This window comes from Bos indicus, chromosome 4 (genome assembly GCF_029378745.1).
Source record: "Bos indicus isolate NIAB-ARS_2022 breed Sahiwal x Tharparkar chromosome 4, NIAB-ARS_B.indTharparkar_mat_pri_1.0, whole genome shotgun sequence".
In the NCBI taxonomy this organism is placed as follows: domain Eukaryota; kingdom Metazoa; phylum Chordata; class Mammalia; order Artiodactyla; family Bovidae; genus Bos; species Bos indicus.
Window position 1 is genome coordinate 30,592,753 of NC_091763.1, and position 27,790 is coordinate 30,620,542.

Consider the following 27,790-nt stretch of genomic DNA (forward strand, 5'->3'; position numbering starts at 1 on the left):
TGTCAGTTTAGGTTTAAGTGCTGATAGGGAGAGCTAACAAAGAGGACAAGCTTCTGAGGATGTAGGGACTTAGCTCCAACAGCCAAGTTTTAAGGACGGCGTGGTCAGTGGTGTAATGTGCAGCAGTGCAGTCTTACGTGCATTGAGATGATGCACTTTGGATTTGGCCATTAGGAGGAAATTAGTGAGTCAGGAGCCAAGTCCCTGTGGTAGAGTCCTTTGAATGGCAGACTTTGGTCAGTGGGGAATAAATGAAAGTTTTATTGAGCATGGAAGTGATATGATCACAATGGCATTAAAATGTTTTCTTCTTTTAAACTCTTTTTCGTTAAGCTTATGTTATTGAGTGGCTTATGTTAAATTGACTAGTATTTTGGTCATCTGATGCAAATAGCTGACTCATTGGAAAAGTCCCTGATGCTGGGAAAGATTGAGGGCAGTAGAAGGGGAGGACAGGATGAGATGGCTGGATGGCATCACTGATGGAATAGACAGGAACCTGGGCAAACTCGGGGAGACGGTCAGGGACAGAGAGGCCTGGCGTGCTGCAGTCCATGGGGTCACAAAGAGTCGGACACAACTGGGGGACTGAACAACAACTACAGTTGAGTGGCTGCTGTGTGCTGGGCTCTGTTCTACATCTGAGGATGCAACAGTGAACATAACAGGCAGGATTTCTGTTCCTGTGACCTGTGACATCCAGGAGTGAGGTGAAGACAGAAAAAATAATAAAAGACACAATAATTTAAATAAGACAAAACTTGATGATGAAACAGACTGAGGGGAAACTATTTTAGATGTTGTGGTCAGGAAGGGCATTTTCTAAAGAGGAGAGATTTGAACTATGATCAGACTGTTACTAAGGAGTCAATTGTGCAAAGATCTGGGTGCAGAGGCATCTTGGCCCAGACTGGAGAGTGTGCAAAGGCCCTAAGAAGGGAATGAGCTCAATTTGTTTGAGCACCAGAGAAAAACGTCTGTTCTGTGGTTTTAGTGACAGAATCTAATAATCATGCATGGTTTTGCATTTAGTTAATAACTACTTAATAAAATAAAAGACTCATCAATAAAGAATTGTTTGCCTAATTTAAAGTATTTAGGAATGAGAAATGTCCATAAAACTAAATCCTTTGTTCAGTTACTTTTTACTCTTGTGATTTCATGGAGTGAATAAGGTATGTTGCTGACTGTGAAAATGGTAATAATAATACTTTCTATTTATGTAATATCTTTCATCCAAGGATCTTAAATAGTGTCTTCCAGATCCTCACAACAGTTCTGTGAGGTAGGTAAGTTGCAAGGATCATTAGTCTTCATTTTATAGATGGAGAAATTAAGCCCCAAGAGGATTTAATGATTTATGTATGGTCCCATCAACCAGATATGGAGGCAGCCTGAGCTGCTAAGGTTAGAATATTATATTTTAGGGGGATCAACATAGTATAAATCATTAACACTTTTGCTTTTGTACTTTACACAGATTATCTGTTAAAATAAATATCCTAGTTTTTAAGTGTCCATATGGAAGTCTTTTTAATCCTTTTTTTAGGAATATAAAACATTGTAATACTCTTTTTCCCCCTCTCATTTTTAGGTCAGCAGCAAGGACAAGATGGAGTGAAAGTCCAACAAGCTACCATAGCTCCTGTAACTGTAGCAGTTGGAGGAATTGCTAATGCAACGATAGGTGCTGTTAGTCCTGACCAACTCACACAAGTGCATTTGCAGCAAGGCCAGCAGGCTTCTGATCAAGAAGTGCAGCCTGGCAAGAGGCTTCGAAGAGTTGCCTGTTCCTGTCCTAATTGTAGGGAAGGAGAAGGAAGGTAAATGCTCTGTTGCCACCACCCAACTCTGTGCAGGCTAGTATAATAATAATTAACATGTAATGAACAGTTAGATGTAATGAAGGCACATAGGATGTTCATTAAAACCAAGCCATTGGCTGAGAGCTTTGACTGTGGAACATCACTAGCTTTGTAACCCAAGAGTTGAGATATAATATTGTTATGAAAGGAATTGAATAGAGCTAGTCTAGGAATGGGATTTCGGTGGTTCTTTACCATGTATCTTATACTTTCTCTTAATGGTTTTCTTTTTTCATTTATTTTGTAAAATTTTAAAACAACTATATTGATATAAAACTTACATGCCATACGATTCACTCATTTAAGCTGTACATTTCAGTGGTTTTTAATGTATTCACCGAGTTGTACATCTATCACCACAATTTTAGAACAGTTTTATTCCCCTGAAAACAAATTCTGTATTTTTTAGCCATCACTCCCTCATCCCTCCCAGCTCAAGGCAACCACTGAACTAATTTCTGTCTACAGTTTTGCCTGTTCTAGACATTTATATAAAGGGAAGCACATAATATGTGGTTTTTGTGACTAATTTCATCCACTTTGTGTGTTTTCAAAGTTTATCTGTACTATTGCATATGTCAGTATTTCATTCTTTTTACTGAACAAAATAATATTCCATTTTATAGATAATACAGGATTTTACTTATCCATTCATCAGTTGGTGGACATTTGGAATTTTTCCATCTGTTGGCTATTATGCTGCTATAAATATTCTTACATATATATGTTATGTATGGGCTTCCTCAATGGCTCAGCAGCTGTAAAGAATCTGCCTGAAGTACAGGAGACACAGGTTTGATTCCTGGATCAGGAATATCCCCTGGAGTTATGAAATGGCATCCCACTCCAGTATTCTTGCCTGGAAAATCCCCTGGACAGAGAAGCCTGGCTGGCTACAGTCATTGGGGCCACAAAGAATCAGACACAACTTAGCAACTAAGCATGCACACACACAAATACTTATACAAGTTTTTGTTTTTGATTTGCATTTCCATGATGACAAATAATGTAGCATATGCTTTTGTGTGTGTACTCTTGGCCATCTGTGTGTCTTCTTCAGAGAATTATCTATTAAGATCTCATGCTCATTTTAATTATTTGTGTTTTTATTATTGAATTATAATATGAGTAGTTCTTTATATATTCTTGATACAGGTTCTTTATCAGAGATATGATTTGAAATAATTTTTTTTTCAGTTTGTGAGTTGTCTTTTCACTTTCTTTTTTAGTATCTTTTGAAGCAGAAAAGTGTTTAATTGTGGAGTCCAGTCTTGTTTTTGGATGCTTCTGCTTTTGGTGTCATATCTAAGAATCCATTGCCGTATCTGTTGTCTCAAATCTGATGTTTTCCTAGAAGAGTTTTATAGTTTTTGTTGTTACATTTAGGTCTTTTGTCCATTTGGAGGTTAATTTTTGTAAATGATGTTAGGTAAGGGTTCATCCAACACCATTTGTTAAAAAACTATTCCTTCCCCATTCATTGAATAGTTTTGGCACCCTTGTCAAAAATCAGTTGATCATAGACATGTAGATTTATTTCTAGACTCTCAGTTCTATTTCAGTGAGCTGTATGTCTGTCTCTATACCAATACCACACTGTGTTGATGACTTTGGCTTTGTGGTAACTTTTAACATTTGGGCATATGAGTCTTCCAGCTCACCCAGTATGAAAGCATTTTTGATTGTGTCAGATGCTTTTCTTCATCTGTTGAGATGATCATGTAGTTTTGTTTTTTTATTATATCAGTATATTATATGACATTAACTGATTGTCAGATGTTAAAGTACTTTTGCATTTACAGGATAAATACAACTTGGTCATGCTATGTAATTCTGTTATATGTTCCTGGATTTGGTTTTTCACTATTTTGTTGGGGATTTTTACATCTGTGTCCATGAGTGATATCAGTTTGTGGTTTTCTTATCTTGCCTGGAAAATCCCATGGACAGAGGAGCCTGATAGGCTACAATCCATGGGGTCGCAAAGAGTCGGACTCGACTGAGCAACTTCACTTTATATTGTCTTTGGTTTTGGCAAGGGTATTATTGGCTTCTTGAAATGAGTTGGGAAGTTTTCTTGTCCAGTTTTAATTTTTTAAAGAGTTTGTGGTGATGTTCAGTCACTAAGTCATGTCTGACTCTTTGCAACCCTGTGAACTGCAGCATGCCAGGCTCCTCTGTCCTTCACATCTCCTGGAGTTTGCTCAAATTCATGTCCATTGAGCCCGTGATAGTATCTCAACAGAGATCGTCCTCTGCTGCCACCTTCTTTTTGCCTTCAGTCTGTCCCAGTATCAGGGTCTTTTCAAAAGTCAGCTTTTTGCATCCGATGGCCAAAGTTTTGGAGCTTCAGCATCAGTCCTCCCATTGAATATTCAGAGTTGATTTCCTTGGGGATTGACATGAAGTCAGCCCCAGATATTCATTGGAAGGATATTCACTGGGAAGAATATTCATTGGGAAGTCTTCTCTCCAGTTTGATTTTGTTTGAAAGAGTGTGAAGAACTGGTATTAATTTTTAAAAGTGTTTATGAACCTGTGAAGCTCACTGATCCTGGGCTTTTCTTGTGAATACTTTTTTGACTGCTAATTCATCCTGTTTACTTGTTTTGAATTGTATCTTGTTCTTGAGTCAGCTTTGGTACTTTTTATATTTCTAAGAATTTGTTCATCTGATAGTTTTTAAGTAATTGGCATACACTTGTTCTTGGTATCCCCATATAATCATTTTTATTTCTGTGAGGTTGGTAGTGATGTTCCCTTTTTCATTTCTGATTCTAGTAATTTGAGTCTTCTCTTTTTTATTTTTCTTTGTTAATCTCCTTAACAGCTGTAAGTTTAGTTGACCTTTTCAAAGAATTAGCTTTTGGTTCCATTCGTTTTCTCTTTGCTTACTGTTTTTGTATTCTCTAATTCATTAGTTTCTGCTCTTTTATTATTTTCTTTCTTTTATTATTTTCTTTCTTCTGCTTGCTTTATTTTAGATTTAATTTGCTCTGTTTTCATTGTCTTAAGGTGAAAAGTTAGGTTATTTATGATCTTTTTTCCTTCCAGTTTTGCTGAGATATAATTGACATACAGCACTGTATAAATGTAAAGTGTACAGCATAATAATATGACTTAATATGTCATGAAAAGGTTATCATAAGTTGAGTGAACATCATCTTGTATAGCTGTAAAATTAAATAGGAAGAAAAATTTCCTTGCAATGAGGATTCTTAGGATTTACTGTCTTAACAATTTTCATATATAACATGTAGCAGTGTTAATTATATTTATCATGTATTACATCCCTAGTACTCAGTTATCTTAGAACTGGAAGTTTATACCTTCTGACTGCTTTGATCCATTTCCCCATCCTCTGGTAACCACAAATTTGGTCTCTTTTTTTCTGTGAGTTTGTTAGTTCCTGTTTTACGATATAGTGAATCAAGGTCTGTATAGTCAAAGCTATGGTTTTTCCTGTAGTCATGTTTGGATACGAGAGTTGGACCATAAAGAAGTCCGAGTGCCGAAGAATTGATGCTTTCTAAATGTGGTTGTGCCTTGGACTGCAAGGAGATTAGACCATTCAATCCTAAAGTTAATCAACCCTGAATATTCATTGAAAGGATTGATGCTGGTGCACCAGTACTTTGTCCACCTGATGTGAAGAGCTGACTCACTGGAAAAGACCCTGATGCTGGGAAAAATTGAGGGTAGGAAGAGAAGAGGGTGACAGAGGAGGAGATGGTTGGATGACATCACTGATTGAGTGGACATGAGTTTGAGTAAATTCCGGGTAATGGTGAAGGACAGGGAAGCCTGGTGTGCACAGTCCATAGGGTTGCAGAGAGCCAGACAAGGCTTAGCAACTGAACAGTTTCTGTACGTTTCACAGTAATCACAATTCTATGATATATCACTGTACAAAATTATTGCATAGCTATTGACCATATTCCTCACATTGAATATTTCATCCCCTTGACTCATTTACTTTTTTAACTGGAAGCTTGTGCCTCTCAGTTTCCCTTGCCTTATTTTCCCCTCTCCCACTCTGGCAGCCACCCCTTTGTTCTCTATAATTATGTTTCTATTTCGTTATGTTTGTTACTTTGTTTACTTTTTTTGATTCCACATATAAGTAAAAGCATTCAGTATTTGTCTTTTTCTGACTTGTTTCATTGGAGGTCCATCCGCATTGTCACAAATGGCAAGATTCCATTCCTTTTGATGACTGAGTAATACTATATTGTGTGTGTGTGTATACACACATTCATATATATATGTATATTTTTTTTATCCACTCATTTATTGATGGGCGTTTTGGTGGCTTCTGTATTTTGGCTACTGTGAATAAGGATACAGTTAACACAGGGTGTTTGTATCTTTTCTAATTAGTGTTTCATTCTCTTTGGTTAAATACCTAGGAGTGGCATTCCGGGGCTTAGGGTCATTCTATTTTTAAGTTTTTGAGGAGTATCCACACTGTTTTCCATCGCAGCTATACAAATTTACATTCCCAACAACAGTGCATGAAGGCTCCCTTTTCTCCACTTTTGTTATTTGTTATTGTCTTTTGGATGATAGCCATTCTGACATGTTTGAGGTAAGATCTTTTTAAATATAGGTATTTACAGCTATAAGTTTCCCTCTGAGCATCAGTTTATGTGTATGGTCTAAGTTTTGGTATGTTGTGTTTTTGTTTTCCTTCATCTCAGTGTCTTTTGATTTCTTCTTTGACCCACTGATTATTTAGGAATATACTGTTTAATTTCCAGGTATTTATGAATTTCCCAGTTTACTCCTATATAGTGATTTCTTGTTTCAGTTCATTGTGGTCAGAAAATTTTGTTATTTCTGTCTTTTTAAATTTATTGAAATTTGTTTCACATTGTAGCATCTGATCTATCATAAAGAGTATCCATGTGCACTTGAGAAGAGTGCTCTTATTGGATGAAGTGTTCTCTGGATGTCTGTTAGGTCTAATTCATTTATAGTGTTATTCAGGTCTTTTACTTCCTTACTGATTTTCTTCCTAGTTGTTTTGTGGAAATATTGAAGATAATTGAAACTTGCAATTACTAGCATTGAATTATCTGTTTCTCCTTTCATTTTCTGTCAATTTTTACTTCTCTTTTGGCCCTCTCTTGTTTCTATTGTTTAAGTGAATGTATGTTTATAATAGATAGGGAAACAGTGGAAACAGTGTCAAACTTTATTTTTCTGGGCTCCAAAATCACTACAGATGGTGACTGCAGCCATGAAATTAAAAGACGCTTACTCCTTGGGAGGAAAGTTATGACCAACCTAGATAGCATATTGAGAAGCAGAGACATTACTTTGCCAACAAAGGTCCATCTGGTCAAGGCTATGGTTTTTCCTGTGGTCATGTATGGATGTGAGAGTTGGACTGTGAAGAAGGCTGAACGCCAAAGAATTGATGCTTTTGAACTGTGGTGTTGGAGAAGACTCTTGAGAGTCCCTGGGACTGCAAGGAGATCCAACCAGTCCATTCTGAAGGAGATCAGCCCTGGGATTTCTTTGGAAGGAATGATGCTAAAGCTGAAACTCCAGTACTTAGGCCACCTCATGCGAAAAGTTGACTCATTGGAAAAGAATCTGATCCTGGGAGGGATTGGGGGCAGGAGGAGAAGGGGACGACAGAGAATGAGATGGCTGGATGGCATCACTGACTCGATGGACGTGAGTCTGGGTGAACTCCGGGAGTTGGTGATGGACAGGGAGGCCTGGCATGCTGCGATTCATGGGGTCGCAAAGAGTCAGACACGACTGAGCGACTGATCTGATCTGATCTGATCTGATGTTTATAATTATTATACCTTCCTAGTGGATTAACTCATTTATCCTTAACAAATTTCTCTATTTCTAATAGCGTCTTTTGTTTTAAAGATAACTTTGTCTGATATTAGTATAGTCACTCCAGCTTTCTTGTGGTAGTTGTTTGCATGAGACCTTTTCCACCTTTTTACTTTCAATTTCTTTGTATTTTTGTATCTTTAAATGTAAAGTGTGTCAGCTAGAGACATTGCATAATGGCTCTTGTATTGTTTTAAATGTAATCTGACAGAACCTACCTTTTGATGAATATATATATAATCCATTCACATTTTATGTTATTGATATAATAAATTTATGCCTGCCATTTTACATTTTGTTTTCTGTCTCATGTCCTTTATCCCTCCTTTACTGCTTTCTTTTGAATTAAATTAATAATATATCATCTTAATTTGTAATACAGCATTTTAATTTCATTAATGATTTTTTTCACTGTCCTTACATATTTATTTAATGGTTGCTGTAGGCCTTATCATGTATAGCTTAATTTATCATAGTCAGTTTTAAGATTTATAGTAACTTAATTCCAGTGAGTTATAGAAATTTTCCCCCTATGTAGATCTGTGCTTCTCTTTGTGGTATTTTTATTATACATAGATATTGCAAGTGTTACATACCCCACAATACATTGTTATAATTATTGATTTATATAAATTTATCTTTTAAAGAAGTCGAGGAAAATGAGCATGTATATATTGCTTTTGCTATGTTAACTTTATCATTTCTGGTTCTCTTTATTTATTCCCTTGAATTTGAGGTCATTTCCTTATAGCTCAATATGGCTTTGCTCCTGCCCACCTCCTTTGTGCTGTGTTTGGCAACTGTGTTGCATATGTTGTGTTTCTCTATAGGCTTGACAATACATTTTATACATACTGTTTATTTATAAAATTGCTTTTTAAATCAAGTGAGAAGAAATATACACTTACACTGTCCTTTATAATTACATAATTACCTTTGCTAGAGCACTTTTGTTTCTTTATATATATTTGAATTATTTGTTGGTTTCACTTGCTTTCAGCTTAAGGAACTTTTAATATTTCTTGCAAAGCAAGTCTGTTGGTAACAAATTCTCTTAGTTTTTGGTTTGTCTGGGAATATCTTTATTTCACCTTCATTTTTGAAAGGTAACTTTGCTGGATATAGAATTCTAGTTTGAGGCTTTCTGGTTTTATGTGTGTGTTTGTTTTTTGTACTTTGACAATGTTTTCTCACTACCTTCTGACTTCCATTGTTTCTGCTGAGAAGCCAGCATTTAATCTTTCTTGCTGTTCAAGATTTTGTCCTTGTCTTCAGGTTTCAATGCTTTTAGTGTACAATGTCTATTTGTGGATCTCTACCTTTATCCTACCTGCAGTTTGTTGAGCTTCCTGAAAGTACGCTGCTGCTGCTAAGTCGCTTCAGTCGTGTCCAACTCTGTGCGACCCCAGAGACAGCAGCCCACCAGCCTCCCCATCCCTGGGATTCTCCAGGCAAGAACACTGGAGTGGGTTGCCATTTTCTTCTCCAGTGCATGAAAGTGAAAAGTGAAAAGTGAAAGAGAAGTCGCTCAGTCGTGTCCGACTCTGAGGGACCCCATGGACTGCAGCCTACCAGGCTCCTCCGTCCATGGGATTTTCCAGGCAAGAGTACTGGAGTGGGGTGCCGTTGCCTTCTCTGTTCTGAAAGTATAGATTAATGTTTTTCATAAGTTTTCAGCTGTTATCTCTTTTAATATTTTTTCTGCTTCATCACCTATTCCACTTTCTCCTCTTCTCTCCTCAAAAAAAATGACATATTTGTCATTCATATGTTGGTGTCTCTCATTTCTCTGACATTGTTTATTCTTTGTTCTGTCTCTTGTCTGTTTTTCAGATTGATTACATAATCCCTATGAACTGCCTTCAGTTTCACTATTTCTTCCTTCTCTTGAGTCCCTCTTGTGAATTTTTCATTTCAGTTTTACCTTTTATCTCAAGAATTTCTCATTGGTTCTTTAAAAAATAGTTTCTAGCTCTTTATTGATATTCTCTGTTTGATGTGAAATTGTCATTATACCTTGCTTTTCTGCTTTAATCGTAATATTCTTTACTTCTTTGAACATACTCATAATGGCTACTTCAAAGTCTTATTAAATTTGGTGTCTCTCACAGGCACTTTCTCTTGCCTGCTTTTTTGCTCATGTAAAGGTCATGTTTTCTTTCTTTGTGACTTTTGGAGTCTCATAATTTTTGTTGGAAACTTAAAGTTGAAATAATATATTGTAGCAACTTTTAGTACTGCCCTCTGTCCTCCTCCTGCCCCTGGCTTGTTATTGTTGTTTGGTTGTTTCTTTAGTGACTCGGAGAAGGCAGTGGCACCCCACTCCAGTACTCTTGCCTGAAAATCCATGGACAGAGGAGCCTGGTGGGCTGCAGTCCATGGGGTCGCTAAGAGTCGGACACGACTGAGCGACTTCACTTTCACTTTTCTCTTTCATGCATTGGAGAAGGAAATGGCAACCCACTCCAGTATTCTTGCCTGGAGAATCCCAGGGATGGGGGAGCCTGGTGGGCTGCCGTCTATAGGGTCACACAGAGTCGGACACTACCGAAGCAACTTAGCATTAGTGACTAGCTGAATTATTCTTGTGAAACACTCCCCCCCGCAAAATATGAATCATCTTGTTCCTTAGTTACCCTGGAATGACAGCGGTTTGGGTATGGGTCTTTTGGGGTGTCTCCTTCTCTGACCGCACCCAGCTGTTCAGCTCCACTGATTGTTGTTTTTAATAATGCCCTGAAGCATATATTGCTACACAGACTGATCCAGTCAAAGTTTAAAAGGGCAAGCATTAGGTCTGTATCTGAAATTTATTTTGATCCTGTAGGGCTTCTTCCAGCTACCTCTATTCCTCAGTTTTTTCTGGCAGCATAACAGTCTGCAGTTTAGCTTACTTCACCAACATGCCTATTAGTTTCCTCCCTGTCTATTCTGTTTTTAAGAGCATCTTTAGACCTTTCCACACTCAGTTGTAAATGAAATCAGTTTCTTGGGAAGAGATTTGGAGCCTGATGTTTTATGGTAGGCTCTCCTTCTGGCCAAAATCTGTGTCATGGTTGTTGAACTACGGTAGTGGGACAGTGGCACATTTCTCCCTATGCATTCCATGCACCAAGAGATGAGCACTTGGGAACAGGGAGATCAGTAGTAGCCTCAGATTTTATATCTTGCCAGGCTTGGAACCTCTGATTTATGAACTACATATGAACTGGGTCTAGTGTAATCTGGACTTCAGTGTTTTCATCGCGCTTTATCCAAGGTCCAGCCTGTGTCTCAGGAATTGAAATTGGATGGAAGAAGGTTGTTCCTCATCTGTTAGCCACTCTCACCTGAAACTTAGCCTCAGCAGCAGGTAGATAGAGGAATACTGATGACCTGCCTGTGTTGAGGTGATAACCCACCAACTGGAAGGTGGGAGCAGAGGGAATAATAGTGTTGTTGATTGCACCGGTCTGTAGTGTTTCTCTGTCAAGGCAGGTGGAAGGAGGAGGGAGGGACAGCATGAGTATTGGTTCAGATACAACAGACTCTCACTCTTCTTACCAAATTCTATTTGGTTTTTGTGAATCAATGTTTCTTTATTTGTTGTATACTCATAGGGCCATTTCCAGAGATTGTAAATAGTATTTGCTTTGTTTTGTTATCATTTTCACTAGTTTCACTGGGTAATAGGTCCACGGAGCTCTTCACGCTGTTTTTGTTGGAAGTGAAACTCTGAACCTACACTTTTAAATGAGGATTACCATATCTTGCTGTTTTAGAGAAGAATGTTCACATGTCTTGAAAAGCTTAAAGATTTTTTCCCAGGGGAGGAAGCTACTCGGAAATGAACAGGAATTCCGTGGCAGAACATAGAATTCTCTAAAATTAACATGTTTTCATTGCACTTTCGAGTTTATTCCACAACCTTTTTTCTTTAATTGAAATTTTTCTGATTTTTAACAGTAGTTGTGACATCGTGATTTAAAAAACCCATTTAGAAAGCATCATTTAATTACCTTGATTCCCTTTTATTTTTCCTTAATTATAAGCATGACATTTGGAAGTGTAATTAATGTTTGTTTTTTGTTTTTGATAGAGGCAGTAATGAACCAGGAAAAAAGAAACAGCATATCTGTCATATTGAAGGATGTGGAAAAGTTTATGGCAAAACCTCTCACCTACGAGCACATCTTCGCTGGCATACTGGAGAAAGACCTTTTATATGCAACTGGATGTTTTGTGGCAAAAGATTCACAAGGAGTGATGAGCTTCAGAGACATAGAAGAACTCATACAGGTTAGTTGGTTTATTTTAGGTCTTGTTACTTCTTTCCTCAATGCTTAGATGAAACTTTTAGTGACAGTGAGCTATGAAATTGAAAATACAAAAATTAAAGAGAGATCATTCATTTTAGTGATTAAATGAAAGATGTTTAAGATCAAAACTTTTTACCTTATTTCTGAGATATATTTTATGCTATTTCTTGTAAGGTTTATCAGGATAATTTAAAGGACTTGGAATTTATTCCATTTATCTTTTTTTTCTTAGTCGAACTGACACATATTACTTATTGTCAGTTTAAATTAAAAGAGAGTTGAATTACCATCTTATTGGTGATCTTAATTAGTTTTTTTATAATCCAGATAATTGAGTGAAGCATCAAGACCCATATGACAAGTACCTACTTAAACTCTTTCAAAAGTGACAGCTATTAACATGTTGTTTTTTAACAAAACAAGTCATATAAAGTTAACATCATCTCTGTCCTACCTCCCAAAGACAACAGCTACCATGAATTTAAAGTGTAAGTTTTTAGTATAGTTTTAATACTCTTACGTATTTTGTTCATGGATATGTATATATATATATATGAAATACTGTTTTGTGTGTTCTGTAAAACTTTATGTAAATGATATATTACTGTATCATAATTTCACTTACGTTTTGTAATCTGTCCAAGTTCATATCAAACACAAATACATGTATGTGTTTGAATACATGTCTGTTTGTTTTAACTGCTGTGTAGTATTGTATCACAACTTCACTACACTGTGTAGTCCAGTCCCCACACTCTTTGGATGACTTCGAGTTTGTTTTTTGCTGTCACGGACTTTACTGCTTTGAACATACAGTGGCCATGTACAAGAAGTAGAATTACTGAATCTTAGAGTATGTGTATATTTGATTTTGCTAGATAAACACTGGAGTCTCCAAAGTAGCTATTGCTATCTCTGTTACTCTCTAGGGATTGATCAAGAGTTTTCACTGTGCTGTGTATTCACCAGTACTCAGTAGCTTCAGGCTTTGAAAGCTTTTGAATGATTTTGTATTTTTTATTTATTTATTTTTTTAAATTTTATTTTATTTTTAAACTTTACATAAGCATTTTGATATTTGGCAAAACTGAATGATTTTTTAAATTGGCATTCTTCCTGATTATAGTGAGATGAAGCATCTCTTCATATGTTTATTGGTCGTTTATCTTTTGTTTTCTGCTCTTTTTTATTGTTTTCCTTTTTCTTACTGATTTATATTTTGCAAAAGGTTTTCACATACTGCTAGTTATTATCTTGGTGCCATCTTTTGTCATATGAAAGTTTTACATTTTTATTTAGTCAAATATAGCAATATGTAAATGTATCCCTTTTACTTTTTTTATGAAATTTTCTTATATCCCAAGATCATAAAGTTTTTAAAAACATTTTCTTCTTATTGGCTTTAAGGTTTTCTTTTCATAAATTTGATCTTTTATTAGCCTAGAATATTTTTGATGATTTCCTAAAAAGGAAATGTAATTCTATTTTTATTCTATGTGGAAAGCCATTTTTTGAATAATTCAGTTCTTTCTTCATTGATTTGTAATGGAATTTCTCTCATATATTGATGTTCCATTTAAGAATGGCTCAGTTTCTGGATCCTCTGTTTTATCTATTTGTCTCTTCCTATAGCAATACTATACTGTTTTAATAGAAGCTTGTATTAAGTCATGATATGTTGGTTAGTTTTCCCTTTTTGGGGGCATGTAACAGTGATATGCTGTATTTAGAACATGTATAGTTTTATTTTTGGGACTCTATTTAATTATTGAAAAAAGCAATGATTTGGTTAGGTTTTTTTCAGTTAGATGTTAACAGTTAACTTGAATCAAGGTATATAAAGGACGAAAGGGGAACTGGAACTGACATTTATTGATCAGCTACTGAATATCAGATGTTTCAAAAAAATCATCTCATTTGATTCTAACAAAAGCGTTGTAAGCTAGAAGTTGGCTCTGTTTTATATATCAGAATATAATCTCAGAGAAGAAATAATGATTGCTAGATTTCTTTGAAGTGATAAGTAAAAATTACTTAGTTTGATATGCACACAAGTTAGTAATACAGATGAGTCTTAGTGTAATGGCTCAATCACTGAGTTAGCATTATATTAAAAATAAGACTTTTAATTAAAGTTTTAAAAGCTTTCTGTAGTATATTGCACTGGGGTTTCTAATGCCATCTCACCTTTCATATTGGCAAATGTATTGTGATTAAAAATTTAAACCCATAGCAATATTGATATCTGTATAGAAAAATACTCTGCCAGAATTACTGGATGTAGTATTTCCACCCTGGCTTAGCAATGGGACAGATTAAGGAAGCTGAGAAACTTTGGAACCTTTCACATTGTGATTTCATCATTTTTGAGAAACAAGGATTTTCTCAAGTTCCTTTCTATTGTATATCCATATGCATACAGATTACACAAGATTAATTTATTGAAGAATTTAAATATTTACTTCAAAAGATTTAATGATTTGTAGGCATAATTTCTTTCTTTTTTTTTTTCCTACTTCTTTGGAGGCATAATTTCTTTTTTTAAATGGTTCCTATCATTATCATCTTCTAATAACTTGAACAATTCAGAATTTAATGTACTTAAAGTTTATTTTCAGTATTTCAAACATCTTGAATACATCATTCATGGAATTTTTTATTTAAACATGTTATTTTGAAAAATGTTTGACTTAGCATCAGATACTTATTATTTTTAAGGACATAATATCGGTAATTTTTACTGTTTATTAAAGTTGTTGAAAAGAATATGAAACGATATCTTTTGAAATAAATTAGTATTGATTAAGCATTCAACGTGTTAAGCTAAAAACCTTGGTTTTTCATGGCAAGAACAGTGTTTTATTTAATACCCAGCCAGTGCACTAAGTAGAAACTCAGTCATCACCTTACTGTAAATGAATAAATTGAGTTATCTGTTTTCACTGCCGAGAAATAATGAATTTTTTTTTTTGCTTTCTGTAAAATTAAAAATTTTCCAAATGATTCATACATATGGAATTTTAAAAAATCAGATCGTTGGGGTAGAATGGATACGTGTGTATGTATAGCTGAGTCCCTTTGCTGTTCACCTGAAAGTTAATTGGCTATATCAATACAAAAAAAAACCTTGAAAAAAATGGGTTCATGTAGAAAAGCTTCAGTTGTTAATCCAAGTCTCTCCCCACCACCCCATTCTGCTCCCTGGAGTAAATCATGTGTTTTAACTGTTTCTGCATTCTTTTTTATTAATCCTGTGATGGCTCAATGTATCTATAAATATGCTTATACTATTATTTATTGATATATCAGTATTAAACACTACTGACTTCATGCAGTGAGAGTTAAGAATTTACCTCACAGATGGCCAGTAGGCACATAAAAAACTGCTCAATGTTGCTGATCATCAGGGAAATGCAAATCAAAACCGCCTCACTGTGAGAATGGCTATCATTAAAAAGAACACAAGGAAAAACATGTTGGTGAGGATGTGGAGAAAAGGGAACCCTTTTGTATACTCTTGGTGGCAATGTAAATTGGTACAGCCACTCTGGAAAATAGCATGGAGGTTTCAAAAAACTAGAAATAGAATTGCCATGCGATTCAGCAATTCCACTCCTGGGTATATATGTTCCGGGGAAAAGAAACAACACTAATTTGAAAAGATGCATGCACCCCAGTGTTCATATCAGCATGATTTACACTTACCTAGAAATGGAAGCAACCTAACTGTCTATCAATACGTGGCGTGAAATAAAGATCAATACTGTATGATATCACTTATAAGTAGAATGTAAAATATACAACAAGTGAATATTTTTTTAAAAAAGAAACAGACTCACAGGTATAGAGAACAAACTAGTGGTTAAGAATAGGGAAAGGGAAGGGGGTAGATACAATTTAGGGGTAGGAGATTAAGAGGTACAAACTATTAGGTATAAAATAAGTTACAGGAATATACCATACAACACAAGAAGTATCACCAATATTTTGTAATAACTATAAATGAAGCGTAACCTTAACAATAGTCAATCACTGTATTATGCTCCTATATAACTTATATAATATTGTACATCAATATACTTCTATTTTAAAAAAGGGACACTAAGTTACAAACTGTCAGAAATCAACACTCCTCCCAAAATAATTTACCTCACCTCATACCATCAGTGACTTTGAATCTTTTCTTCAATTGCGTGTAGGCCAAATGTTGTATCATGACACACCACTCTGTAATAGCGTGTTGCCATGCCTCTCCTTCAGTTTCCATCTCTTCCACCTTTTAACTTCTCTCACCTAAACTTTTACTCTCTCGTCTTTCTCTTGATGTTAAAATGCTTACATTTTCTTTAATATCCACTGCCTGTTTTATATAGCTTAGTTCTTAACATTGAAAATTAATAATTATGGTTATGTAATGGACTGTGATTATACGGGTTACATGTTGTTTCCTGTGTATTTTTTTTTTTGCCGAAGATTCACATTGCCTTCTTCCCCCTTGCATTGGTTAACTTTATCACCTCCTCTTGTTATTTTAACTTTTCAAGAGATATCAACTCCATCCAGTTTCTCCTTATTCCTGGAGGTCTCCAACTTTCTGATCAAACACTGATTGATTTCTCTCTAGGACTGCTGCACAGCTATAATCCTGAAACCTTTCTTCCCTGCTCTGTTGGTTTGGATCCAGTATTCTCAAGATCTTACATACTCAGTTTTCTCAGTTTATTCCCTTTGTTCCTGGAAAACATTCTGAAATGCTTCTTATAAAAAAACATCAGTTCAGTTCAGTTCAGTCGCTCAGTCGTGTCCTACTCTTTGTGACCCCATGAATCGCAGCACGCCAGGCCTCCCTGTCCGTCACCAACTCCAAGAGTTCACTCAGACTCACGTCCATCGAGTCAGTGATGCCACCAGCCATGTCATCCTCTGTCGTCCCCTTCTCCTCCTGCCCCCACTCCCTCCCAGCATCAGAGTCTTGAACAATGAGTCAGCTCTTCACGTGAGGTGGCGAAAGTACTGGACTTTCAGCCTCAGGATCATTCTCTCCAAAGAAATCCCAGGGCTGATCTCCTTCAGAATGGACTGGTTGGAGCTCCTTGCGGTCCAAGGGACTCTCAAGAGTCTTCTCCAACACCACAGTTCAAAAGCATCAATTCTTAGGCCCTCAGCCTTCTTCACAATCCAACTCTCACATCCATACATGACCACAGGAAAAACCATAGCCTTGACTAGATGAACCTTTGTTGACAAAGTAATGTCTCTGCTTTTCAATATGCTATCTAGGTTGGTCATAACTTTCCTCCCAGGGAGTAAGCGTCTTTTAATTTCATGGCTGCAGTCACCATCTGCAGTGATTTTGGAGCCCAAAAAGATAAAGTCTGACATTGTTTTCACTGTTTCCCCATCGATTTCCCATAAAGTGATGGGACCGGATGCCTTGATCTTCATTTTCTGAATGTTGAGCTTTAAGCCAACTTTTTCACTCTTCACTTTCATCAAGAGGCTCTTTAGTTCCTCTTCACTTTCTGCCATAAGGGTGGTGTCATCTGCATATCTGAGGTTATTGATATTTCTCCCGGCAGTCTTGATTCCAGCTTGTGCTTCTTCCAGCCCAGTGTTTCTCATGATGTACTTTGCATAGAAGTTAAATAAGCAGGGTGACAATATACAGCCTTGACATACTCCTTTTCCTATTTGGAACCAGTCTGTTGTTCCATGTCCAGTTCTAACTGTTGCTTCCTGACCTGCATACAGGTTTCTCAAGAGGCAGGTCAGGTGGTCTGGTATTCCCATCTCTTGAAGAATTTTCCACAGTTATTGTGATCCACACAGTCAAAGGCTTTGGCATAGGCAATAAAGCAGAAATAGATGTTCTTCTGGAACTCTCTTGCTTTTTCGATGATTCATCAGATGTTGGCAATTTGATCTCTGGTTCCTCTGCCTTTTCTAAAACCAGCTTGAACATCTGAAAGTTCACGGTTCACATATTGCTTAAGCCTGGCTTGGAGAATTTTGAGCATTGCTTTACTAGCGTGTGAGATGAGTGCAATTATGCGGTAGTTTGAGCATTCTTTGGCATTGCCTTTCTTTGGGATTGGAATGAAAACTGACCTTTTCCAGTCCTGTGGCCACTGCTGAGTTTTCCAAATTTGCTGGCATATTGAGGGCAGCACTTTCACGGCATCATCTTTTAGGATTTGAAATAGCTCAACTGGAATTCCATCACCTCCACTAGCTTTGTTCGTACTGATGTTTTCTAAGGCCCACTTGATTTCACATTCCAGGATGTCTGGCTCTAGGTGAGTGATCACACCATCGTGATTATCTGGGTTGTGAAGATCTTTTTTGTACAGTTCTTCTGTGTATCCTTGCTACCTCTTCTTAATATCTTCTGCTTCTGTTAGGTCCATACCATTTCTGTCCTTTATCGAGCCCATCTTTGCATGAAATGTTCCCTTGGTATCTCTAATTTTCTTGACAAGATCTCTAGTCTTTCCCATTCTGTTGTTTTCCTCTATTTCTTTGCATTGATCGCTGAGGAAGGCTTTCTTATCTCTTCTTGCTATTCTTTGGAACTCTGCATTCATATGCTTATATCTTTCCTTTTCTCCTTTGCTTTTCGCTTCTCTTCTTTTCACAGCTATTTGTAAGGCCTCCTCAGACAGCCATTTTGCTTTTTTGCATTTCTTTTCCATGCAGATGGTCTTGATCCCTGTCTGCTGTACAGTGTTACGAACCTCTGTCCATAGATCATCAGGCACTCTATCTATCAGCTCTAGTCCCTTAAATCTACTTCTCACTTCCACTGTATAATCATAAGGCATTTGATTTAAGTCATACCTGAATGGTCTAGTGGTTTTCCCTACTTTCTTCAATTTTAAGTCTGAATTTGGTAATAAGGAGTTCATGATCTGAACCACAGTCAGCTCCTGGTCTTGTTTTTGTTGAGTGTATAGAGTTTCTCCCTCTTTGGCTGCAAAGAATATAATCAATCTGATTTTGGTGTTGACTATCTGGTGATGTCCATGTGTAGAGTCTTCTTTTGTGTTGTTGGAAGAGGGTGTTTGCTATGACCAGTGCATTTTCTTGGCAAAACTCTATTAGTCTTTGCCCTGCTTCATTCCGTATTCCAAGGCCAAATTTGCCTGTTACTCCAGGTGTTTCTTGACTTCCTACTTTTGCATTCCAGTCCCCTGTAATGAAAAGGACATCTTTTTTGGGTGTTAGTTCTAAAAGGTCTTATAGGTCTTCATAGAACCATTCAGCTTCAGCTTCTTCAGCATTAGTGGTTGGGGCATAGACTTGGATTACTGTGATTGAATGGTTTGCCTTGGAAATGAACAGAGATCATTCTGTTGTTTTTGAGACTGCATCCAAGTACTGCATTTGGGACTCTTTTGTTGACCATGATGACTACTCCATGGTCTGACACACTGTGGTCCACTGGAGAAGGGAATGGCAAACCACTTTAGTATTCTTGCCTTGAGAACCCCATGAACAGTATGAAAAGGCAAAATGATGGGATACTGAAAGAGGAACTCCCCAGGTCAGTAGGTGCCCAATATGCTACTGGAAATCAGTGGAGAAATAACTCCAGAAAGAATGAAGGGATGGAGCCAAAGCAAAAACAATACGCAGTTGTGGATGTGGCTGGTGATAGAAGCAAAGTCTGATGCTATAAAGAGCAATATTGCATAGGAACCTGGAATGTCATGTCCTTGAATCAAGGCAAATTGGAAGTGGTCAAACAGGAGATGGTAAGAGTGAACGTCGACATTTTAGGAATCAGCGAATAAAATGGACTGGAATGGGTGAGTTTAACTCAGATGACCATTATATCTACTAATGCGGGCAGGAATCCCTTAGAAGAAACAGAGTAGCCATCATGGTCAACAAAAAGGCATAGGGAAGTAAATTTGTTTGAAAATGCCTTTACTTTTGCTTTTCAATTTAATTGATAGTTTGGCTAACACAGAATTCTAGGCTGAAAACTGTATTTTCTTGAAGCATTAATGGCACTGCTGTATTGTCTTCTTGCAACTGTTTTACTAATAATAAGTTACTGTTACTCTTATTTTTTGGTAGGTGACCTAATTTTTCCCCACTAGCTTTTAAGAGCTTAAACTTTTTATTTTTAAATAATTCTGTATTTACAGAGGAGTTGCAAAAATAGTAGAGAGAATTCGCAAATACCCTTCATCTCATTTCAGTTCAGTTCAGTTGCTCAGTCATGTCCGACTCTTTGCGACCCCATGAATTGCATCACGCCAGGCCTCCCTGTCCATCACCAACTCCCGGAGTTCATACAAACTCACGTCCATCGAGTAGGTGATGCCATCCAGCCATCTCATCCTCTGTCGTCGCCTTCTCCTCCTGTCCCCAATCCCTCCCAGCATCAGGGTCTTTTCCAGTGAGTTAACTCTTCGTGTGAGGTGGCCAAAGTATTTAAGTTTCAGCCTCAGCATCATCTAGCTTCCTTTATTGCTAACGCCTACCGTAATACCGTGTTAAGAAATTAACGTTGGTACAGGTCTACCAATTAAACTACAGGGTTCCCCAGAAATATACTTTTTCTCTTGCAGGAGTCAGTCCAGAGTACCACATTGCATTTATTGTCATAGACCTTTACTCCTGAAGTCTGTGAAATTTCTTTTTTTTTTCCCCTGGTCTTTTTCTTACCTTGACATTTTAAAGTAAATTGAGGTGTCTTGTAGAATGTCCCTCAATTTGGGTTTGCCTGATATTTTCTCATGATTAGACTGAAGTTATGAATTGTCTGTGCCTAATTGCATCATATTAGGGAATACATGATGTCAATATGTCTTATTATTGGTGATGTTAATATTAATGAGTTAGTTAAGATAGTACTTGCTAGGTATATCCACTGTAAAGTTTTTCTTTTTTCCTTTCCACGTTTTGTTTATTAGAAGCAAGTGACTAAGTCCATTCAGTATTCAGGGGGAAAATCTATTAAGCTCCATAGCCTAGAGGGAAGCACATCAAAGAATTTGTGGACTTAACCATAGTAGTTAGTAAATATGTTGGAGACTATTCTTTGAGTCTACACAAATGTCCTGTTTTTTTTTTCTTTAAAAAAAAATACTATTTTCACTTTTAGCATTCCTCATTGTATCTTGCCTGAAGATACAATGTAATGTTCTGTGTGATGTTACTGTGATGTGCTAAAGACCATTTTCTATTCCCCTCACTGTTCCTATAATTTTTAGTTGTGCCTCTTGTGTAATGAAAATTTATACTTTCTTCCCCAATGATTTGTTTATTCTATCATTTATTTTTACCACTTTGGTATGGGTGGAAGTTCATGACATTGTACAGGAGACAGGGAGCAAGACCATCCCCAAGAAAAAGAAATGCAAACAAACAAAATGGCTGGCTAAGCAGGCCTTCCAAAATATGTGAAAAGAAGAGAAGCAAAAAGCAAAGGAGAAAAGGAAAGATACATCCATTTGAATGCAAAGTTCCAAAGAATAGTAAGAAGAGATAAGAAAGCCTTCCTCAGTAATCAGTGCAAAGAAATAGAGGAAAACAATAGAATGGGAAAGACTAGAGATCTCTTCAAGGAAATTAAAGATACCAAGGGAACATTTTATGCAGAAATTAAAGATACCAAGGGAACATTTTATGCAAAAATGGGCTCAATAAAGTACAGAAATGGTATGGACCTCACAGAAGCAGAGGATATTAAGAAGAGGTGGGAAGAATACACAGAAGAACTGTACAAAAAAGATCAAGATGGTGTGCTCACTCACCTAGAGCCAGAGATCCTGGAATGTGAAGTCAAATGGGCCTCAGGAACCATCTCTGCGAACAAAGCTAGTGGAGCTGATGGAATTCCAGGTATCCTAAAGATGATGCTGTGAAAGTGCTTCACTCAATATGCCAGCAAATTTGGAAAACTCAGCAGTGGCCACAGGACTGGGAAAGGTCCATTTTCATTCCAATCCCAAAGAAAGGCAATGCCAAAGAATGCTCAAACTACCACACAATTACACTCATTTCACATACTAGTAAAGTAAAATTCTCCATCCAGGCTTCAACAGTATGTGAACAGTGAACTTCCATATGTTCAAGCTGGTTTTAGAAAAGGCAGAAGAACCAGAGATCAAATGGCCAACATCTGCTGGATCATCAAAAAAGCAACAGAGGTCTAGAAAGACATCTATTTCTGCTTTGTTGACTATGCCAAAGCCTTTATCTGTGTGGGTCACCACAAACTATGGAAGATTCTCAGAGATGGAAATACCAGGCCCCCTGACCTGCCTCTTGAGAAACCTGTATGCAGGTCAGGAAGCAACAGTTAGAACTGGACATGGAACAACAGACTGGTTCCAAATAGGAAAAGGAGTTCGTCAAGGCTGTATATTGTCACCCTGCTTATTTAACTTCTATGCAGAATCAATCATGAGAAACGCTGGGCTGAATGAAGCACAAGCTGGAATCAAGATTGCCGGGAGAAATATCAATAACCTCAGATATGCAGATGACACCACCCTTATGGCAGAAAGTGAAGATGAACTAAAGAGCCTCTTGATGAAAGTGAAGAGTGAAAAAGTTGGCTTAAAGCTCAACATTCAGAAAACTAAGATCATGACATCCGGTCCCATCACTTCATGGGAAATTGATGGGCAAACAGTGGAAACAGTGGCTGACTTTATTTTGAGGTGCTCCAAAATCACTGCAGATGGTGACTGCAGCCATGAAATTAAAAGATGCTTACTCCTTGGAAGGAGAGTTACGACCAACCTATACAGCACATTAAAAAGCAGAGATATTACTTTGCCAACAAATGTCCGTCTAATCAAAGCTTTGGTTTTTCCTGTAGTCATGTATGGATGTGAGAGTTGGACTATAAAGAAAGCTGAGCGTCAAAGAATGGATGCCTTTGAACTGTGGTATTGGAGAAGACTCTTGAGAGTCCCTTGGACTGCAAGGAGATCCAACCAGTCCATCCTAAAGGAAATCAGTCCTGTGTGTTCATTGGAAGGATTGATGTTGAAGTTGAAACTCCAGTCCTTTGGCCACCTGATGTAGAGAGCTGACTCATTTGAAAAGACCCTGATGCTGGGGAAGATTGAGGGCAGGAGGAGAAGGGGACGACAGAGAATGAGTTGGTTGGATGGCATCACCAACTCAATGGACATGGGTTTGGGTCATCTCCGGGAGTTGGTGATGGACAGGGAGGCCTGGCGTGCTGCAGTTCATGGGATTGGAAAGAGTCGGACATGGCTGAGCGATTGAACTGATGAAAGTGAAAGAGGAGAGTGAAAAAACTGGCTTAAAGCTCAGCATTCAGAAACTAAGATCATGGCATCTGGTCCCATCACTTCATGGCAAATAGATGGGGAAACAATGAGAGGCCTTATTTTCTTGGGCTCCAAAATTGCTCTTGATAGTGACTGCAGCCATGAAATTAAAAGACGCATACTCCTTGAAAGAAAAGTTACGACCAGCCTAGACAGCATATTAAAAAGCAGTGACGTTACTTTGCCAACAAAGGTCCGTCTCGTCAAGGCTATGGTTTTTTCCAGCAGTCGTGTGTGATGTTGGACTATAAAGAAAGCTGAGCGCTGAAGATGATGCTTTTGAACTGTGGTGTTGGTGAAGACTCTTGAGAGTCCCTTGGACTGCAAGGAGATCCAAACAGTCTATCTGAAAGGAAATCAGTCCTGAATATTCATTGGAAGGACTGATGTTGAAACTGAAACTCCCAACACTTTGGCCATCTGATGTGCAGAACTGACTCTTGAAAAGACCCTGATGCTGAGAAAGATTGAAGGCCAGAAGAGGAGGGGACAACAGAGGATGAGATGGTTGGATGGCATCACCAACTCTGGACATGAGTTTGAGTAAACTCCAGGAGTTGGTGATAGACAGGGGGGGCCTGGCACACTGCAGTCCATGGGGTCCCAAAGAGTCGAACACAAATGAGCAGCTGAACTGAACTGATGATATTTGTTCATGAATATTTGGTTTTTGAGTTATCATCCAATTACATCATTACAAGCACATCTCAGAGATAGTCCCAGTTTGGTTCCAGACGACCTCAGTGAAGAGTGAATATCTCAGTAAAGCCAACCACAGTACTTTTTTGGTCTCGCAGTGCATGTGAAAGTTATGTTTACATAATACTATAGTCTATTTAAGCATACAGAAGTGTTACATCTTGGAGAAGGAAGTGGCAACCCACTTTAGTATTCTTGCCTGGGAAATTATGAACAGAGAAGCATGGTGGGCTATAGTCCCTATAGTTGCAAAATGAGTCAGACACAGCTTAAAAACTGACAACAGCAGCATTCTAAAAAAACAATGTACATACCTTAATTTTAAAATGCTTTATTGATGGAAAAAAAAAATGTCAACTGTCATTTGAGCCTTCAGTGAGTTGTGACATCAAAGATCCGTGATCACATATCAGCCTAACAAATATAAAGTAATGCAAAAATGTGAAATATTGCAGTTACCAAAATGTTACTCAAAGATACGAAGTGAGCAGATACTGTTGGAAAAATGGTGCTGATAGACTTGCTGGATACAGGTTATCACTAACATTCAATTTTTTTAAAAAAGTTATTTGCAAAGCACAATAAAGCAAAGTGTGATAAAACCAGATATTCCTGTGTTCATTATCTTCCTCACTTTGTTCTATTTTTGGCCATTGAAAGTTGTTTCAGATTGGCTCCTCTATCCTTTTGATATGCCCTCATCCTGAGCTTTCTTTTAATCTTTAGTATTCTGTTAATTTCATAATTATGTATGTAAGCATAGGTTTTCATTTATGGTATAGTTCTGGATGGAATTTTCAACTCTGGGTCCTCCCCCACCACCCTACATCCACCCGTTCACCCTTTTTTATTTTTTGCTCATTTTGAATTCTTAATGGATGTACGTTGGACTCCCTATATTGATTTTTTTTTTTTTTTTTTTGCACCTTTTCTTTTACTTGTCTTTTTACCTTTTCTTATATTTTCAATGAAATTCCTTAACTTTAGCTTCAGGTATTTTTGTTGAATTGTTTTTTAATTTCCAAGAGTGATTTTTGTTTCTTTTTTTATTGCATCTTGTTCTTACTGTATAAATACAGTAGCTTACCGGAAGTCTCATGTTTCCTCCAGGGTTATATTTTTTTGTCTGTATTTCGCTTTTTCTGAGGTAGGCTTATGTGCATTGTCCAGTGATCCCAGGCTTTTGTTTAAATAGATGGTGATGATGATCATCATGATGATGATGAAGGTGACTGACAAATATGTTTAAGTGAAAGATTGTGAAATCATTGTTAACTGGTGGCCTTCTTTTTAGGAAATTGGGTAGGGCCACTGTGTGTTAAATTGAAAGGGACCTAATTATCAACATGTAGTATTACAGTGCGGGACCATATTTCTTTAGATAGAAATTCTCAAATATTTTGCCCCAATTTTTTAACAGTAGGGCTAATATTCCATGTATAGGCTTCAGTTTACTGTTTTATACTCCATATCTCCCTCTCATTATTTTAGTTCCATACTTCTACAGAGCTCTACAAAAGACAAATTGGCTCTTTTCTAGAATATATCCTCTTCCTTGATAATCTCTATTCTTATTTGCAGAAATGTGATCCAGTTAAACTTACATAACAATGCATAATAGAAGCGAGTTTCACAGGACTTGTTTTCTTTTTGTTCTACCAGCTTTGGCCCTGTGGGCCCTGAATAGCAGGTATAAACATCAAACACTGTAGGAGAAACCATGTATATCTGGCAAGAGAACTGAGAAAAGGGGCGCTTGACTCCAAGTCCAGCCTGTTTGTGGGTTGCACTGAAGTACTCTTGCCTGGAAAATCCCATGGACGGAGGAGCCTGCTAGGCTACAGTCCATGGGGCCGCTAAAAGTTGGACACGACTGAGCGACTTCACTTTCACTTTTCACTTTCATGCATTGGAGGAGGAAATGGCAACCCACTCCAGTGTTCTTGCCTGGAGAATCCCAGGGACGGGGGAGCCTGGTGGGCTGCCGTCTCTGGGGTCGCACAGAGCTGGACACGACTGATGGGACTTAGCAGCAGCAGCAGCATTGTCTGCATAAGCAGCTAAAATATTGAGAAAATACCTTTATCTTTTGTTAGAGGAATCAGGAAATATTGGGCCCTTGTTTTTCAGTGAATATGAGGGGAATTACTTTTTCTTTTCTTTGTCATTTCACTCTGAAGGTAATGCCAACCATGATTATGTGCAGGACAATGAAGGAACACTCCCCCCCCGCCCCCGAATACTGGCTTTCTGGCCAGAGAAACCAGAAAAAAAGGACACTTGGGGGTTGGAGAGTATGAGGATAAGTTTGTAGAGATCTGTAAAAGGTGATCCCCTATTTTCTGTACGGAATAAAGTAAGTTCTGGACTCAACTCTGTACTGCACATGCACAGAACAATCCCCAAGAACCATAGCAGAGGCCTCAAAGCCTGAAATAAACCACCACCTAATTTCTGACATGTGCTAGGCATACTCAGAAAGCATAATAAAATCTTTAAAAATAAATTAATATTGAAATTACTGATCAAAGAAGGCAAGCTGTCACTTTTAGTATGAATCTAAAGGGGTTGTTTTGCTAAAATAGAACTGTTCTCTAGAGGATTCGTAATAGAACCCAGAATCACCATAACATAATATAAAAAATGTCCAGGATGCAATCCAAAATTACTCAGCATACTATGTATCCACCATGTCAAGATGATCCACATGTTAGAATTATTAGATGAAGACTTGCTAAGAATTGTCAAAGGATCTAGACACTTCACTAAAGAGAATATACATGTGACAGATAAGCACATGAAAAGATGTTCAGCATCATCTTTTATTTGGGGGAATGCAAATTAATCCTGCCACAAGATACCTGTCACCTATTAGAATGGCTAAAATAAAAAATAAGAACATCAAAATCCTGACAATTAGAAGTACTGACAAAATTGCAGAGCTGGAACTTCATTGCTGGTGGGAATGCAAAATGACACAGCACTTTTGAAAAACATTTTGGAATTTTCTTACAAAAGTTAAACATACACTTAACCATATCCACTCCCAAGTATTCATCCTAGCTTTGAATATACATGACATTTATTTATAATCACCTAAACTGTATACAATCCTAATATCCTTCAGCTGGTAAATGAATGAAATGTTGTGGTATATCCATATGTTGGAGTACTACTCCACAGAGTAGAGGAATGAATTATTAATACACAAAACCACATGGATGAAATTTAGATGCATTATGCTGAGTGAAAGCATCCAGCTTCAAAAAGGCTACCAATTGAATGATTCCATTTACATGATGTAATAGAAAAATCAAAACTGTACAAATGGAGAACAGATCAGTGTTTCCTAATGTGTGATGGAGGAGAGTTTGTGAAAAAGCATCAAGAAGAAATTTTTTTAAGTGAAAGCAGTTCTTCTATATTGGAATTTTGGTGATAGCTACGTGACTTAATGTGTTTATCAAAACTCATAGAACTATGTAGAACTGTATGCAAATTGAAACATTTTCAAAAACATGAGACAATACTTAATCTTTGAGAAATTACAGTCTAAAAATTGAGGGAGATTTTCTAGTTAATTGTTACTTTAACAGTCCCAAGGAATTTCTTGCTCAGCTTCACACATATGCCTCATGCAATGTGTCTAGAGCCAAAGGGACTCCTGAAAACAATTTTGTGCAATTCTAGCATTTTATAAAGAAAGACTAAACGTAAGTCTTAAGAGGTTAATTGACTTCTTTATCAA

The 27,790-nt window shown here is 37.2% G+C and overlaps 1 protein-coding gene across 2 annotated transcripts in view; it reads left to right on the forward strand.

The window, feature by feature from the left end:
- Positions 1-27,790, forward strand: part of SP4 (Sp4 transcription factor) — an 82,292-nt gene that overhangs the window by 41,314 nt on the left and 13,188 nt on the right. For both annotated transcript variants that reach the window (XM_070787578.1, XM_070787579.1), the window contains exons 4-5: positions 1,595-1,823; positions 11,803-12,002. In XM_070787578.1, the coding sequence (XP_070643679.1) occupies positions 1,595-1,823; positions 11,803-12,002 (429 nt within the window). The remainder of the gene's footprint in view (positions 1-1,594; positions 1,824-11,802; positions 12,003-27,790) is intronic.